This window comes from Cyprinus carpio, chromosome A18 (genome assembly GCF_018340385.1).
Source record: "Cyprinus carpio isolate SPL01 chromosome A18, ASM1834038v1, whole genome shotgun sequence".
Classification (NCBI taxonomy): domain Eukaryota; kingdom Metazoa; phylum Chordata; class Actinopteri; order Cypriniformes; family Cyprinidae; genus Cyprinus; species Cyprinus carpio.
In genome coordinates this window covers 14,108,231-14,127,113 of record NC_056589.1, presented here as the reverse complement: position 1 = coordinate 14,127,113, position 18,883 = coordinate 14,108,231, and the positions used below count along the sequence as shown (strand labels likewise).

At 37.1% G+C, this 18,883-nt stretch overlaps 1 protein-coding gene and 1 pseudogene across 4 annotated transcripts in view; both read left to right on the top strand.

Moving 5' to 3' along the window:
- Nucleotides 1-35: 35 nt before the first annotated feature.
- On the top strand, nt 36-3,005 carry LOC109110636 (annotated as a pseudogene).
- Nucleotides 3,006-4,777: 1,772 nt separating this feature from the next.
- The window catches only part of LOC109077599 (1-phosphatidylinositol 4,5-bisphosphate phosphodiesterase eta-1-like), a 78,877-nt gene continuing 64,771 nt past the window's right edge, over nt 4,778-18,883 (top strand). For 3 of the 4 annotated variants that reach the window (XM_042775058.1, XM_042775060.1, XM_042775059.1), the window contains exons 1-2: nt 4,779-4,996; nt 14,239-14,350. In XM_042775058.1, the coding sequence (XP_042630992.1) occupies nt 14,272-14,350 (79 nt within the window). In that variant the 5' untranslated portion in view covers nt 4,779-4,996; nt 14,239-14,271. Of the gene's footprint in view, nt 4,997-14,238; nt 14,351-18,883 lie in introns of all 4 variants that reach the window. The other variant, XM_042775056.1, reaches the window with a different exon arrangement.

Sequence of the window (18,883 nt, the reverse complement as noted above, 5' to 3'; positions counted from 1 at the left end):
ACTCTATGTAAAATAAATTAATATTTTTTATACAAATAAATGAAAGAACATCAACAGAACATCAGCACGTGTCTTGGTCTTGTGGGTCTTCTCATCATAGCAAGAAGCATCAGACTGGTAAATGCACCAGTAAATTAACCAATAGTAAAACTATGTCACTACTACCAATATATATTACATATATTTTAAGTATGTTAATGGAAAAGCATGACGGTGTAGTTATGGCATTCACCAGCAGAGGCTCCTGATGCCCTGGAACTATATTGATGCGTTTTCTTGTCTTGGTCATATTTTCCTATCCTTGCCTTGCAGATTACAAAATTTGGCTCTGCCACTGATATTCCAGCACAATTCATTGAGAGAAACATCAGTATCAGAAGAAGACTAAGAAATATTACAGAAAAAGGGCTTGAAGTGGAACACATTCCAATTTATGTCCCTTTGCTCAGTCCCCTACTTACTAAACGTTAGGAGCCACACAACCCCTGTTTGCAGTCCTTAATGAAGACCCCCTTAATTAAATGTCTTTTCAGTAGGCCTGCACATTTATTTCACAGCTGTCACAGGGACTACTGTGTTCATCTGAACAGCTGGTCTCCATTATGACTCAATCTTTAAAAGCCAATTTCGCTTAGAAACAGTTTTATCGGTTTGTATAATTGTGTATCTCCTGCTGTGTCAGTAAGTGTAGAGTGTTTTTTTTTTTTTTCCTGCTGAATAAAAATAACTTTGCCTTTGAACTTGGATTCAAGTTCATTCACTTCTTGGTCTTTTAACTTAAGTCACTGAAGCACAAAAGATTTATTTCTCCCGTCGCCCTGTTGTTACAATCCAAACCCTGTGAAACCTTGTGTTGCTTCAGAACTGAATCAAAACACCACTGAATCATTAACATTCTCACATCTACAAGACTGTGCTTCAGTATTTTCAAATGAATCTCAGTAAACCAGTTAGTGGAAAGAGGCAGTCAACGTAATTCTATTATGGACCATCCATGCCTTAAAAATGAGTTTAGATGTGATCTAAATGTGCCTTACCAGTCACAACTCCCTGATGTTTAGATAAGGAGATGTCACTGTGATTCACAGATGGCCTTGTTGTAAGCTTGACCTCTTGGTGCTTGTACCATATGGACATATCTAGCTTTCTCCTGTATACCACAGAGACTTATACTCAGCATGACCTCACTGGTCTTGTTTACATAATGGTCCTCTCAGACCACAGAAAATGATCCTTTCTTTAAATCCTTTAAAAGTCCTGCTGCTTTATACTGTCTTGTTGATATAGCGTTTAAAAGGGAGATGACAACTCACACTGGCTTCAGCAGGTCAGCCTGTGACTCTTCTGGATGTGCGTCTGGCTGGAGTGGAGCTGACCTCAGAAGGGCAGGACTGGATTGGTCAACAGCTGAGATGGTGTGGCTCCGACTGATCGCTCGACAGAACGAGACCCTCCACTGCCTAGTGTCAGTTAACAGGGCAGGTGCGATAGACCAGATTAGCACAGGATCAGATGCCACCATGAAAGTGGTTAGCTTGACAAATGAGATGCTTTAGTAGGGGGAAAAAAGACATCAGAACAGTGGTTTTTAGCCTTTTTGAATGCAATGCATCCCTAAATACCTAATTATTTTTTTCAGTTGTTTGTATCTACTGGATAAGGATTTATTTATGTATTTATTTATTTATTTATTTATTTTCCTCAAGCTTTTTACCTTATAAGTTATTTTAGAGCTTGGCATAATTTAGGAAGATGTAAATTCATTATAAAACTGCCCATCGAGTTATGAGATTATATTAATTTGCATGATTTTTCCAGTTGTAGAAATTTGACACTTTTAAAACTTTAAATATTCTTGCGCATCCATATTTTTTAGGACAGTTGGAGTCCAAGGTTTCAAAGACTTAAAAAAAAAGTTTGGGATCCAGAAATATCAATACAATTTAATGTTTTTCTTTTTTAATAGTTTTGAGGCCCCCAAATGGGTCCCAGCCCCGTAGTTATGAACTACTGCTTTAGACCTAATATCATACAAGTTTTTAACTATTAAATATTTATAAACAGGGCTGATGGAAAGCTGGAAATGTCAGTGAATTTCAAATGTGTTGTTTCTAAGCCTGAAAAAGTCTTAGAATTTTCAACTTGTGCTCTATTATTATTATTTTTGTTTTATTATTTCTATATGCACTTTCTTTGAAATATTTTTTAAAAATATAATAATCGCAAGCAACGTGAATGAATGAAAGTTCAATGAAGAAATGTAATAAACTATATATTAAATGTAAATTATTAAATTAGTAATATAGATGTTATCATTTTTATGTTATTAGTCACTCTCCATTAAATGGAATGGAAAACCATTAAATCCACTTCATAGCATTATTCTTTCAGGGCTCAGTCTTTAACACCTGTGTGAATGAGGAACTTTTGAGGCATGGATTGGCTAGCACTTCTCCTTTTGTGGGACTGGACCCTCACTCTTGGATCTACTGGCATCTCTATAAGCGCTTTCTGAGGGCCGAGAGCAGAGCAGAGAAGAAAGGGAAAGGCCTGTGGATGGAAGAGAGTCACTGTGAGAGAGCTGCTGGTCATCTCAGTTAAGAAATTCTTCAAATGGACATCAGGGACTAAAGAGAAGTGAAATATTCCTTAATATTCAAAAGTTATTTTCGTTTGAAGTATTTCATGAAGTATTTATTCTAAATGTGGTATATTGCTTATCTCAGACCTGAGCTTAATGGATAAGGTAAGCAACAATTAAATTTGAAATGATTAAAATTCTCATGTTTTTCTGCTTGCTTTTACTTTGGCCTGTGAAGAACATATCTCTTCACACATGTCCTTATTTACTCAACATGAAGACAGACATTTCTAACACATTGTGGTGTTGTATAATCCTCACATTATCCATGCTGTACTACACCTGTAGCATTGGATACAATCGTTATATTCCTGACAAGCGGAAAGTCTTTGAACTCTTCCCTGCTCCCATAAATCCATATCCCACAGACCTCTCGGTTTTCTCTTTCCTGGGGAGGTGGGGGAGTGCTTTGTCATGATGACACGGCAGTGGGGGTCTACTGATGCCCCCATGGAGACAATGAGGAGGAGGGATCCCCATTACTATAGAAACATCACACTCAGAAGACAAAGTGCATTAGGGTGCCACCTTCTCAGGGTCCTAAAGGCCTTAGTACTTGGATACATCTAAAAGAGGCTAGAAGAGGGGGGAAAAGGTACTTGAATAGAAGAAAATGTATCTAAAAGATGAAGACAAAGTTTTAAAAGACAATTAGTGTTCAATAATATTATCGATTTAACTGCACTGATTGGACGAGAACAAAAATTGAACCAAACTGAGCTGGATAATGACACTAACTTCGCAGCACTGACTTTTTTTTTTTTTAAATGAATTGAATCAACATTGAACTGAATTGAGCTGAATATTGACTGTTGACTTCTGTAAAGGTGCTTATAGCCGAATTGAACTTGTTTCATAATTATGAACTTTTCAGCGTTGACAGTTATTGAATGAATTTGAAACAACATGGAACTAAACTGAGCTGAAGAATTCCACCATAAGCAAAAACTTAAATTAAGAAACCCATTTAAAATGTCGACAAGATTTTTAAAGTGAATATAATACTACAAAAATCTGGCAGCAGGAACATGAAAGAAGTGATTCTGGATTATTCTTGTCTCAAAATTATTCATGGTGGTTTCATTTTCTCTACAAAACGAAAAACAAATAACAACTCATATAGAAGATGTAACTTCAGACTTGTTAGACTCTAAAAAGAGGCTTAACTAGCATCTCATGGTCCTCCAGTTGGTTTGCTCAACAGTGAGAGTGCAGGTCCTTTGCTAGGGATTTTGTTTTCGCCTCAGTTCTCAATGGCAATAGTCTTATCTACTCTAATGGGCACAAGGGGGGAGTTGCCTGCCCCCTCCTTTCGGCCTTTGTTGTGCAAATGTCCCTTGTGACTATGGCAGAGATGCTGGACTCTTATTGGACAGACGGTTTGAATTGAAAGGTGCACTGGGTATGAGACACTAGCAGACTTTGAACCGAGACTCAGCACATGGGCGGTTACACAGAAAGACCTGTGGAAACTGTGGAAGGAGTGAGAGATGAGAGATGTGTGACAGGAAAATATGCCCTTTGTTTTCATGTGGGAAAGAGAACAGTACCCCCCTCTCATTGTATCAAATTCTAAGCTTGGAATTTTGAGCTCTTCAACTGAATTTACAAATCTCCCATTTTAATTTTGTAGTAACCTGAAATGCAAATTTATTTAAACATATTACATCTATGAATAAAATAGTTAGTAAATACACATTTTATGTTTTATATCACAGTTTACATTATTATTTAGCTTGGTCAAAAATAGAGCCAACGTTTTCTAACAAGCAAGGAGTTTTATTAGTTTTTTATACTATTTTATTTTACCCTGTATCTTTTTTAATACCACCTAATATAAGTATTAGTTTATAATAATCATTTTTGTTATTTATATTTATTAGTTTTATTTTTAACCATAACTGTTTTGCAATAAATAAATAAATAAATAAATAAAGTCCATGTGTAAGTTCTCAGTGTTTGAAAGTTGTTTATTGAAATATGTCTTTAAAATGCATGCAGGAATGAATCAATACTGGCAAAGTGAACCGACAGTACCGCATTAATTGTTAGGTGATAATACCGTCGGATTCCTGTTTACAGTCGGTCATTATCAGTCCGTTCCTAAAAGTCCGCACCTGTTTTTGCGGCTGCTCCTCTCGGCTCCGGTCGGTTAGCAGTCCTGAGCTTTTGAATGAGAGCGGAGACTTACAGTTAAACAGTAAACACTGCTTTACACGGGAAGGAGAACCCTGGAGACGCGTGTGCAGAGGAAAATTAGTACAGCATGTTTCCAATGTTTCCACGAAAAGAGACAAGACTGACTTTGTAACCAAAGCGGAATTATTCGCAAACTCTTGAGTGAGAGAAACTGAAGTAAGTGATTTATCTCCGTTCTTTGTTGAGAGCAGGTGCACGTTTACGAAAAGAGACAAGACTGACTTTGTAACCATTATTTTTAAAGTGTTTGAACGGATCAGATATATTTTTAATGCTTTTTTTAAAGGAGTTTCTTATGCTCTCCAAGGCTGCATTTATTTGATCAAAAATAAAGGAGGAAAAAATGTAATAGCCAATTGTGAAATATTATTACGATGCAAAATAACGTTTTCCTATTTTAATATACATTAATATACATTATTCTTGTGATGCAAAGTTGAATTTTCAGCATCATTACTCCAGTCTTAAGTGTCACATGATCCTTCAGAAATCATTCTAATAAGCTGATTTATTATCAGTTTTTTTTTTTTTTTTTTTTTTTTTTTTTTTTTTTTTTTGGAACATGTAGGCCTAATACTTTTTTTCAGGATTCTTTGATGAATAAAAAGTTAAAAAGAAGAGCATTTATTTAAAATACAAATCTTTGCTCTCACTTCTTATCAATTATTTGATGAGCATTTATTTAAAATACAAATCTTTGCTCTCACTTCTTATCAATTTAAGAAATGAAAACTAGGATTGTGTTCAAAGTTAAGAAGGGTCAAATAAATTCTTCTTTTTAACTTTTGTATTTTTCTTTATTGCATTTCCAAAAAAAAAAAAAAAAAATCGCAGCAACAACTAAAGGATCGATGTGATAACTTCTAAATCTAAAGGATCATGTGACACTTTATACAGGAGTAATGGCTGATGAAAATACAGCTTTGCATCACAAAAATAGATAATATTTTAAAGGATATTAAAATAGAAAGCATTATTTATATTGTAATAACATTTTGCAATTACTATTTTTTTCTGTATTTTTGATCAAATAAATGCAGCCTTGATGAACAGAGACTTCTTTCAAAAAACATCACAAGACTGAGCCCAAACTTTTGAAAGGTAGTGTGTGTATATATATATATATATATATTATATATATATATATATATATATATATATATATATATATATATATATATATATATATATGACATTTTTTGTTAAAAACCCTATAGGCATTACTTTTAAAAAAGTCATCTTGGTGTTTGGCAGATGGTGGAAAGGACATGACATTATAAATGCATTACATAGAGGGTGGCAAAAGAGCAGGTGGTCTTTAGGTCCGATGGAGGGGATTTACATACCCAGGGGGTGTTCAAGATTGAACCGTGTTGAACAAGATGACACTCTTGAGGTTAAATCCATAACTGATTAATCCCTTTGAAATCACAGTGTTTTTAACTCATAAAAGCAGAGACTTTTTATTATATATTGATACACTGACGTTATATTGCCTGAATGTTTATGTGACTTTTACTTGGCTCTATAAAACGCCCCCATATAGAGAATAAATAAATATCAGACGCACACTTGGGAAAGGTTAGGTTTTGCAACCAAGACAATCTTGTGTTTGTCACTACAAAGAGCTTCTATCCAAAGTGGATGCATATTTCTGTGTATTGGAACGTGTGGGGTAAAATGACTCCAGTGTTTTTCAAGCACAGCGTATCATTTTGCTCCACTGCTTGGGTGTAGCGTGGTGTGGCAAACAAGTGTGGAAGCGGAGACCCGATTAATTATTTAGCCTTTATTTTCCGAGAACAGAAGACAAGACATGTTAAATGTATTCTTTGTGTTTTCAGTGAAGTTAGTCCTCGGCAGCCTTGAAACAGATCCCATGTGTCTGTCACTACTTCTGGGTCAAAGTAAATGTGTCTGCCATTCCTATAGATCAGTCAAAGCCAAGCATCTTTCAGACATTAAGTGCATTCGTTAAACCCATGTGCTTTTAAGTTCACTTAAAACTTTGAAAACATTTCTTGCTTCCTTTTTTTCTTTAAGTTGATCTGTTTGTTACTTGAGTGTTTCATTTTAAGCCAAGCAGATCAGTCAGAATTCAGCCATGGACACCTTCATGCAGACACTTCCTATTAAGGTGCTTTCATGCCATGTTTGCATAACCATAAGTAACTACGAGATTCCGGCTCATAATTTTCGGAGAAGTCCAACTTGTATTACCTGACCGCTTGTGAGGTCATACTGAAACACATGGAAATGGCAGTGACTTTTAGCCTTAAAATTTAGTTAAGCGGTTATTTCACCATATTTCTGTTTAATATTTTTCCATAATTGACTATTGTTAATGTTTTAATAATGCAAGAGTTATCTGAAAATAAATTAATAGCATGCAATACAGATTAACATTGCACAGTGTTGATTAACTTTTCAATGTCCTGCTAAATAAACTATAAGTTTATGAATAATACATTTGCATAATGACAGGTTTTGTCTAATGATTACTCAAATTACTCACACATTAATTTTGGCATTAGTAGTGTTGACACAGAAACGCATAGTTCTGAGGATGTAAGGGCAGCTCAGAGTAAAATTGTAGAATACAGTAATTCTGACATGGTGTAAATGCAGCATAAATGTAAGAAATTAATTTATTGATATGAAATGATATAGGTAAATAAAATGGAGATATGGATATGGATATAAATACAATGCACTGACAATAAGTATTATTTATTTATTTAACATGGAAAACATCAAGCATGTTAACCATACCCATTTTATATATTTCTGTGACTTTTTTTATCATATTTTGGGGAAATAAGCATTTCTTTCAGTTGGGCCTAAAAGGTACAGGTTGCACATAAAGAGTTTGAATGAATATCCTCTAGATATCTTTCTTTGGTCACACTTTCACTTGGGGACCAATTCTCACTATTAACTAACTATTAACTATGACTTATGCTACAATAAACTCTTTATTTACTGTTTATTAAGAGTAAGTAAGGTATAGTTGTAATATTTAGGCATAGAGTAGGATTAAGTGATCTAAAATATGGCCATGCAGAATAATACATTAATATGTGCTTTAGAAGTCCTAAAATACTAATAATAATAAACAGTCAATTTTTCTAGTTATATGCATGCTAATAAGAAAATAGTTAATAGTGAGAATTGGTCCCTTAACTAAAATGTTACCTTTTTTTTCTAACAGCGATGCATGTAGTAAGTAGCCAGTGTCTTGTTCTCCAAAAGTTTGGTAATCATTTATAATAAAGCTCTCTATTCTAACTTTCTAACTATTGTTAAAGAATGATTATAACCATAGGAGACTGTCTATACAGTAAACGTTCTGGAAATTCAATGCATAATAGATGGTGTAGTGGGAGGGAAGGGCAAGTGTGATTCCATGGGGGAGCAAGTGGGCACTGAAAACAAAAGCTTAAAGAGATAGATGTAACAAATATAGTGATGCTCTCTAAAAAGATGACAAAATCTTGGGAATAATGTAACAGCATTATTAGAATCTGTTAGAAATCTGTTTGTGAATGAAACAAGTTTTCAGATACAGATGATGATTCAGAAACACGAGTCAGCAGTTTAGCTGGACTGATCTTTACTCTGCTTGACAGGGAGAGTGAGAGAGGCCGTCCACTTTTTCTGCAGGATAAGGGAGGGCTCTGAAGAAGGGGCTTGTAGGGGGAAAGTGTCTTGCTTTACAGTCAGAAGGGTTGTGGGGTCACAGGGTTAGACGCTACCCCCACAGTTAAATCTATTTTAAGTGCTGTCACCCCAATCCCCTGTGTTCAAACCCTCTCATACTCACTGATTTATTAATGACCTTCCTTTCTTCTAATATAATTACTCACAGTCACATACAAGAATCACAATGGATGCAGGCTTAACATTTACATTTTAATTTTTTTCTTTTTTTTTTTTGTTTGTTTTGTTTTTATTTTTTTTTTTTTGTATTCATGAAAGCACGTTTTAGTTAATGGAACTAAAGTTATCCCTAGTAAAAACACAATGCACATTTCTTAATATTAAGCGTAAATGTGTTTTAATGTCACTATTGATGAGGATTGTATGATCTTTGAATAATATCGGTCTTTAAATGCAACATATTTAAAGTGTACTTTAAGTATACTTGCAATAGTTCCTTTTTAGCACAATCAAATATATTTGAGTATATCTTTAGTTGGACTTCTGCACAATTAAAGTGCAAACGGAGCTTTTACGGGTTTGGAACGACATGGGGGTAAGTGATTAATGACAAAATGTTCATTTTGGGGTGGAGTATCCCTTTAACAACTAAATTAAAATGTATTGATGGTTGTACCATTAATTTAGCGTTATAGTCCGGCTAACCAGTGTAGCTAATACATGGTAGCATTTTCAGCAATGCAGGGCATATGAATGCTAAATTAAGTCATTGTTAGTTGCTGTATTTTTATGGCAGGGGCATTAGTTGATAGACGATCTGCTGAGAGACAAATTATTACTGTCTACTTAGATTAGTACATTTGTCAGATCTGAAATTATATCGCATATATCAGCACACAGCTAAATAAATGGGAAAATTGCCTGTTCCTTTGTTGAAAGTAGTTAGGACCTTCAGAGATTAAATAAATGCCTTAAAAATGCTAAAAAGGCCAATGGCACCTGATAAATAAGATGCTGGTGAGCTGACTGTTTGTCATCTTCTTGGTCTAAGCCTAAATTATCATTTGTATTTGAAAGTTTATTTAAGATTGATATGTTACCCCATTAGAACGGTTTCTTTTTCATGCAAATGTTGTCAGTTTATAGACTAATACCAGTCACACACGACAAGATTCATAAAGGCAATAGCTGTGCTTGAATTATGAAAGACACAATCTAAGAGAAGTGCTGATGCATCCCAGATGCCCGAGAGATACTTAGCAGGTTAAATATCTAGAACTGTCTGTGATCCAGGTCCTGTAGTGAAAAGTGTTTTGAGTGGAAGTGACATGGGCGACGACAGACAGAAAAAAAACAGCAATCTGAGGACTTTAAAAGTCTTGTAGTGTGTTAGTGGCAGGCAAGTGTTTTAAAATTAAATTTAGGAGAGATACAAATAAAATAACTGTGCCTAATTTCTTACTTGACAAGATAAACACACTATTGATGACTAAAGGTGTGTTTACACGGAGTGATTTACACTGAGAAACCAACTGGAAGTCGTTTGGTTTTGATGAGAGCTTGCCATTGGAGGTGTCATTAGTGACCGAGACTGATAGTGATGCGAGAAAGTTTTGCATATTACATTTATGCAAATGTACAGCGGCAATTCGACTACCAGTGAGATCTGAATGGAAATGCCTACTAGCAACCAACAATACAGCAACTTGCCAAACATCCAGCTATTTGTCGTCAGTGTGAATGCGCCTAAAACCTTCAGTGATTTGTATTGATTTTATACACAGAAATGTGACCACTGTCCATCATACTCCCCCTCAGTGAGCCTTGTTACTGAAATGAGTTCATCCTTGCTTTGCTTCTGCAACAGAAGCTAGAGATGCAGGTATAATCCAGGAAGGTTATATTTCCACTTCCTAATAATGGGACGCCACCAAACCAGATTGTGTTCCTCAGGGGCAGATGGGACTTTCTTATGACAGTACAAACAGCATGGTTTATTGAAAAGCCAAGTGCTCACATTACCACACTCTGACACTGTAATCATTCTCAATTTTCTCCCTCTGTGTGGATAATGCCCGCTGAAAGGGCTGCTAGCCTCTTATCCCATAGCTAATGTGCCTCATAGTCACAGGAATACATTTCTCAAGCACATGTGACAGCTTTTGATTACCCTCACATTTATATTGCAGCTATTTTGACAGTAAGCGACAAATCAGAAGATGAGAGAAACCAGGAGAGCTGAATGGAGCGAGGGGTTTTATCCTCACACTAACAGCAGGCAGTATTTGAAACAGTTCACCTGGGCTGTATGGATTGTGTTTACAACATGTTTTATTCGTCTTTGAGATTCAAGACTGCCTTTTTGTCGGTTTGTCTTGAATCATGGCAGTGTGAGAATCACCAGTTGAGAATGCACATACACTCTAGGGATGCTCTGAATATGGCATTGTCCCTGATTTGGACCTTCAGCCACATAGAAGCTACTTTTTCTTTAAAATACATCCCATGGAGTCTCTTCCTGAACTGTCTGTGCAGTATTGGATGTTTTAAAGTAACCATTTTTCATTTACATCTCTGTTACTGATTGTGCATTATTCTGTGAAGTTTTTTTTCTCCAGCAGCACATGTTGTGTGTTTGTCTGCTGGTGATTTATGGGACATCCTGAGGGAGAAAGTTCCGGAAAAAGCAAGACCCCCGTCGGCTCCTGCTTTAGAGTCTAATTTAGCTTGTTTCAGGAAATTAGTGCAGACTGAGGCCAAAGGGTCAAACGCATAGACTTTGTGGGGGGTTAGAGTTAGAGTGAATAGTTTCTGTTACGATCCAGCTCCATATGCTCTTCATTCCACCAATTATGGATAGCAAACTGCATATTGTATTAGTTTTTTTTTTTTTTTTTATCTATGGAAGTGGTTATTCATCCATGGGGTTTAAACGTCTGATCATAAATTATTCTTGTTGTCCTATGTGTCAAAAGTTTTAGAATGGTAAGATTAAAAAAAAAAAAAAAAATCATGTTTTTAAAAGAAGTCTCTTATGCTTGGTTCAAAAATTATTTTAATATGCTGATTTGCTTTTCTAAAAACATTTATTATTATTATTAGTGTTTAAATAAGTTCAAAAGTTTGGGGTCAAAATTGTTTTTATTAATGCTTCTATAATGCTTGTATTCAGCAAGGATGCATTCAATTAAGACTTTATAATGTTACAAAAGCTTTCTATTTCAGCTATACACACACACACATCACACACACAGACATTGTTAGAATGTTTGTATATAATGTAGATTATTGTACTTCTAAAGTTTGACTATTTTTACATTTATTGAAATATTTACATTATTTGTTCACATTTTTTTTTCAAAATGTTATTTTATTTATTATATTTATATATTATAATATAATATTAATTAATATAATAAGTTAATTTATTTAATTATTTTTAAATTTCCTTTTTATTTTGTTTATTTTTATTTTTATTTTTTATATACAGGTGCTGGTCATATAATTAGAATATCATCAAAAAGTTGATTTATTTCACTAATTCCTAAATTCAAAAAGTGAAACTTGTATATTATATTTATCCATTACAGACAGACTGATATATTTCAAATGTTTATTTCTTTTAATTTTGATGTTTATAACTGACAACTAAGGAAAATCCCAAATTCAGTATCTCAGAAAATTAGAATATTGTGAAAAGGTTCGATATTGAAGACACCTGGTGCAACACTCTAATCAGTTAATTAACTCAAACACCTGCAAAGCCTTTAAATGGTCTCTCAGTCTAGTTCTGTAGGCTACACAATCATGGGGAAGACTGCTGAATTGACAGTTGTCCAAAAGACGACCATTGGCACACCTTGGACAAGGAGGGCAAGACACAAAAGGTCATTGCAAAAAGAGGCTGGCTGTTCACAGAGCTTTGTGTCCAAGCACATTAACAGAGAAGCGAAGGGAAGGAAAAGATGTGATAGAAAAAAGTGTACAAGCAATAGGGATAACCGCTTATCATTCTGGCCCCTGGAGAGGATTGTGAAACAAAACCCATTCAAAAATGTGGGGGAGATTCACAAAGAGTGGACTGCAGCTGGAGTCAGTGCTTCAAGAACCACTACACAAAGACATATGCAAGACATGGGTTTCAGCTGTCGCATTCCTTGTGTCAAGCCACTTTTGAACAACAGACAGCGTCAGAAGCGTCTCGCTTCAAAAAGGACTGGACTGCTGCTGAGTAGTCCAAAGTTATGTGCTCTGATGAAAGTAAATTTTGCATTTCCTTTGGATATCAGGGTCCCAGAGTTTGGAGGAAGAGAGGAGAGGCACACAATCCACATTTCTTGAGGTCCAGTGGAAAGTTTCCACAGTCAGTAATGGTTTTCGGTGCCATGTCATCTGCTGGTGTTGGTCCACTGTGTTTTCTGAGGTCCAAGGTCAACACAGCCGTGTACCAGGAAGTTTTAGAGCACTTCATGCTTCCTGCTGCTGACCAACTTTATGGAGATGCAGATTTCATTTTCCAGCAGGACTTGGCCCCAGCACACAATGCCAAAGCTTCCAGTACCTGGTTTAAGGACCATGGTATCCCTGTTCTTAATTGGCCAGCAAACTCGCCTGACCTTAACCCCATAGAAAATCTATGGGGTATTGGGAAGAGGAAGATCTGATATGCCAGAAGAGCTGAAGGCCACTATCAGAGCAACCTGGGCTCTCATAACACCTGAGCAGTGCCACAGACTGATCAACTCCATGCCACGCCGCATTGCTGCATTGCTGCAGTAAGCCAAAACTCCGTATTGAGTTGCTGCCTGCTCCCAGTATTCAGGCATACTTTCATTTTTATAAAGGAGCCACCAGATTCTAAAAAAATCCTATTGAGTGCTTAAGTTGTACATTCTCATACTTTTCATTTTTATACTTTTTATCCCCACAGAAATAAAAAATATACCACGTGCTCTGGCTAAATACAAGTTTTTCACTTCTTATGGAATCCAAAGCAATACTTTTTTATTTATTCTATTTTATTTATTTATGGGAAATTAGAAGGATTCCATTCAAAAAGTAGCGGTTGTATTGAGCAGGTTCTTCAAAGCAATATTTTTATTTATTTATTATTATTTATTTATTTATGAGCATCCCTTTATTTATTGAGTTGAGTGAGTCTTCTCCCCCCATTATCTGGTTTTAATGAACCACCTTTATTTATTTATTTATTTATTTATTTATAATTGAGTTGATTGTGGTTTTGCATGTAATTAAAAATCCTGCATTTCAATTAATTAAAAAAAAAGAAAGAAAATTGTGAAGAACAGAGAGGTGATACGGCACATCCTAATTTACACCTCAGGGAAGTTCTCAATTTATCATTTTACACCTATGTATTCTGCATTTATAATTGACATGGCTGTGTAATAAACTCTCCCAGGGTACCTTCAGCCCTCTCAGTCCCTTTCTACCCAACACACATACACACTCCTTTTCATTCTCTGCTTATTTGCCTCTCTCTTTCTCTACAATCTCTTTTGTAATGCCATCAGTACAATCAGTGTTGTTATTGTTGGTCTGCACCTGTCATTTTCAATCAGAGCACTTTGTGCCTGACGAGATGTGAGACTGAACATCAACATCTAGCTTGTCATAGCACATGGGTCAAAACATTTACCATTTGAATATGTCTTAATGTATGCAACATGCATATTTTAATTTAATGCTGGATGCTGTTTTTTTTTTCTCCATTACAGATATTCCGCTCTCCATCCTTCCTGGATCCCATCATGAGCTACAGGAAGATGGACAAACATGGAAGCCCACAGTATTGCCGCCATTTTCTGTCTGACAACAGCATCTTCCATGGTAGGTTTATGTGTGTGTGATGGATATATCATAATGCAGCATCGATATACAGAAAAATATGAGAAGTGGGGATTTTGCACTTCTCCAATTCTCAGGAAATGTGAAGAGTGGTTTTTAATTACTTGACCACCAAATGCATTTGGGGCTGGTATACACAAGGTGGTGCTGTATCTCACATCATGAGAATAATAAAGCGCCTGTGCTGCCTGGAAGTACTGAAAGGAAATCGGTCCATCTTGACTTGATGCTGTTTGTTTAAATGGGACTGAGTCCCCAAGGCCACATTGCTGACAGATTGACAGAAATATTACAGCAGTACCCACTACAAATAGCTACAGATTGTTTTAAAAAAAATGAAAGAATTTGACCAGCCATGCTTACATGCAAATTGAAGAGACAGGAGTATAGGAGGGAATACTGACAGATGTGCTAAGAGCCAGGCTATAAATTCTCATTATTAAATGCTAAAGGTTAAAGCCTACCTAATGCTAGATCACAGATCTTAATATGTTCATCAGATGCTTTAAATGACGTTTTGACCACCTTTTCCTGTGACATTTCCAGACATTTAATTTTTCATTTTTTATGCTTTATATATATATATATATATATATATATATATATATTTATATATATATATATATATATATATATATATATATATATATATATAAAAATTATGTTATGATTTCCAGGCTTGGAAATGTAAGTGTAAATTTCTATATTGAATTATATTTATTTATGCTTCCACAGTGCTCAAAAAACCTAGAAATATCAATAATAAAAAAAAAAAATCCATGAAAATGAGCAACATTTTAATACATTTTAACTTCTATAAATAAATATACACTACAGTGCAAAACTTTGAGGTGGGAAAAAGTGAGAGAGAGAAAGAGAGAAATCTATGAATACTTGAATTTTTTTCTGAAATATTGTTAATCTTCATTGCTCAAAATTTGAAGGAATATTAGTTGTTGGTACACCACTGTTATACTAACATGTTTGACAAAATAACCAAAGCATTTCAACAAAAACCTTTATTTTGTGGGAAACACGTTGATCAAAATAAGACAACAGTAACCACTGTAGCACCAAGGAAAATTACAACAAAAAATTGTGAGGGTTACAGCTGTCAAAAATTAGTAAGAATTGTAGAGGCCCCTGCTTTGAATGACTTCAGGACATCTGCGGTGCAGGACATCACTAGTTTCTTACACTGCACTGGTGTGATCTTGGTCCACTCTTCTTCCAGTCTCGTCCAGTCTGGTAACTGTAGTGTATTTCTTAGCCATAACCTTGTCTCCAAAGATATTCCTGCGATTTTCAGTCTGGTTTAGATCAGGAATCTGGGCCGGCCATTTCATTATTTTAATGTTCTTACCTTCAAGGAACCGCTTTATCTGTTTTGCAGTGTGACGGGGGCATTGTCTTGCATTAGAATTGCAGGCTGATTGGGAGATGATTGCAGGGAAGGAACTGCATGTTGCTGAAGGAGGTTCTGATAAACATTTGCATTCACTCTGCCATGTATCTGTATAAGTGGCCCAACTCCTGCTGTACAAAACATCCCCCAAACCAAGACACTTCCTTCTTCAACTTTCACTGACATCTTTACGCACTTGGCTTTCAGTCTTCCCCAGTTTGATCCCAAACACAATGATTCCCATCAGACCCAAATAAATGAAACTTGCTCTCGTCACTAAAGTGAACTTTGGACCTGTTCTCCTATGTCCACACAACATGCTCCTCAGCAAAGGTGAGCCTAGACTTTTGATTATTTCTGTTGAACAGAGGCTTCATCACTGCAGTGCGCTTTCAGTCCGCCTTCTCTTAAACATGCCGAGAGAGATCCTTACCCTGTTAAGTTATGATTTGTTTAGTAATTAAAGTTGAATTTTTGAAAGTTTTCCCCATTGAGAGTCTCTGAATTGTCCTGTCTTCTCTTGCATTTGTCTTACATGGACAACCAGCCTTTTTGGACTGAATGAATTAGTGTCATTGTAAAGCTGCAAGATCATAGAAATCACAGATTTGTACCGGCCAGTTTCTCTTGTGATGGCTGAAAAGGTGTTCCTTTTGGCCTTCATCTGAATCTTATAAATAAAAACATTATAAATGTCTTTTCTGTTACTTTTGATCAATTTAATGCATCCTTGCTGAAATAAGATATTATTTTCTTTAAAAATTACTGACCTAATGTCACACTATGCTAGGAGTCAAGGAAGCCAGGAATGAGGAGACGAGGAATTCACGAAACGAGAGTCTTTATAATCCAAATGGGGAACATAGAGCACATGGAAGACATTCAAGAACCAACAAACGCAACCTGAAAGGACTAGGGCTTATAAACATGGAGTAATTGGGGAAACACAGGTGCATGGAATAACTAATTAACAGGGACACGGAACACATGTGGAGGGAAAACACAACATAATGAGTCCATGGGTGTGACATTACTCCCCCCTCCTGGAAAGTGCGTCTTCGCACCATAGGAACAACATGGGACGGGGAGTGGGTGGGAACTAGGGAGGAGGTTTAGGAGGAGGATGGATATCCGGGAGGGGGCCGGCAGACAAAGTCCAGGGAGGAGACAGAAGGAACTTGGAGCTGGAGGGGTCCTGCTGGACCCAGGCCACAGCCATGATGTCAACTCCCAGTGGAGCTGCTGGAGGGAGGAGCCATGGAGGAGGAATGGCCGCCGACACCATGGGGCCGACCACAGCGGCGGAGCAGGTGGAGGAGGAGCCCAAGGCGGAGACGGAGAGCCAACGAGCCAGGGGGCAGCAAGGATCCAGGGGCCAGGGTGGAGCAGAGGGCTCTGGCGACTGAGGCGGAGATCCAGAAATCCACAGTGGAGCCAGAGTGACTAAGGACCAAGGTGGAGCTGGTGGGAGGAAGGAGCCCATTGGTGCTGGTAGGATGGAGCGACGAGGCGCAGCCAGAGGAGAGTAGTCCAGAAGTGATGGCGGGTCAACGCTCGACCAAGGCAGAGCCGGAGGGACGAGGGAGCCCAGTGGAGCTGATGGATTGACGGATGACGGTGGAGGTGAGGGAGCTAGGAGCACACTGACTGCAGCTTTCTCCCTCGTGGTGGGCTCTGCAGCCGGCTCTTGCACCAGGTCTGATGGCTTGCGCACTCCATCCGTGGCGTTCCTCCGCTTAGTCACTTGATATTGCACAATGTTCAAACTGGCATCGTAGAACGCACAGAGCACGTCGTCCGGGTAGTTGATGAGGCTTGGCAATACCAAGAACAGTCTGGTGTGGGCCCCGAGTGATTTCTCTGCCTGCTCCAGCAGGAGGAGGAGGTATTCCTGGGTGAAGGAGGAGATCCATGGGACAACATAATGGAAAGAAAAAACTGAGAAAAAACCGGCAGACAAACGGAGGTAACTGTTTATAGGTTGGTTCTTCTGTCACACTACGCTAGGAGTTAATGAAGCCAGGAACGAGGAGACGAGGAATACACAAAACGAGAGTCCAAATCCAAATGGCTTATAAACACGGGATAATTGGGGAAACACAGGTGCATGGAATAACTAATTAACAGGGACACGGAACACATGTGGAGGGAAAACACAACATAATGAGTCCAGGGGCGTGACACCCACAGACTTTTAAACAGTAGTTTACATTTTTCTAGTTGTGCCTGTCTTCAGCTAGAAATTACTCACGCTAAGTGTGATCTCTATAAAATAGTTCATTACAAAAATACTTATTCAGTCACAAACAACTGGAAAATATGTGTATAACTGAATTAATAAATTAAAATGTAATTTATAAGTAGAACTTGAAACAAGTGCTATGCTCACATTTTTTTCACTGATGGAAGATACATCAGATGAATGAGTTTTTATACGGGTTGGGTTTGCTTTGGCTATAATCAGTCTGTATAAGTACAATCACCATTTAGACCATTTACATATAATCAGCATTTACTCTGCAGTGACACCCTTTCAAGATCATTATAATCTGCATTAATGCTTCAGAACTACCACACCCATATTCTAGTGCCATATATTGACATGATCAAGATGCAGTTGTGTGGTGGTGGGTTTGTTCCTCTGAGACAGGCGTGATTGTTGTCTAGTGGCTGGGCAGTAGAAGCATGATGTGCATCAGCTCTGTGGGCTGCAGCCCGCCTGTCTGTCTGAAGGGAGGTGTTTTGTCTGGCTCTTCTTGCTTGGCATGCTGGGTTGCACCACTGCAGTAATTTACCCTCATTCGTTCTTTAAACGGTTTTACTTCTCCCACAGCCAGAGATGGATCAACCTGCCTGGAAAATGACAAAAGCAAGTGATTTAAGTTTATGAAACCTGTGTTTGCGTCCCAATTCCACAGGTCCCTTTTTATATTGCGCTGGTTTCCAGTTTCTCCCTCTCAAACTGTGTCTCACTCTCTCTCTCTCTCTCTCTCTCTCTCTCTCTCTCACTGTTTTATAGTCATTTGCTTGCTTGTTTGTCTCAGATGGCAAGTGCAATAATGATGAAGGAGAAAATAAGAATGAAACAGGAAAAATAAGGAGTAAGGATG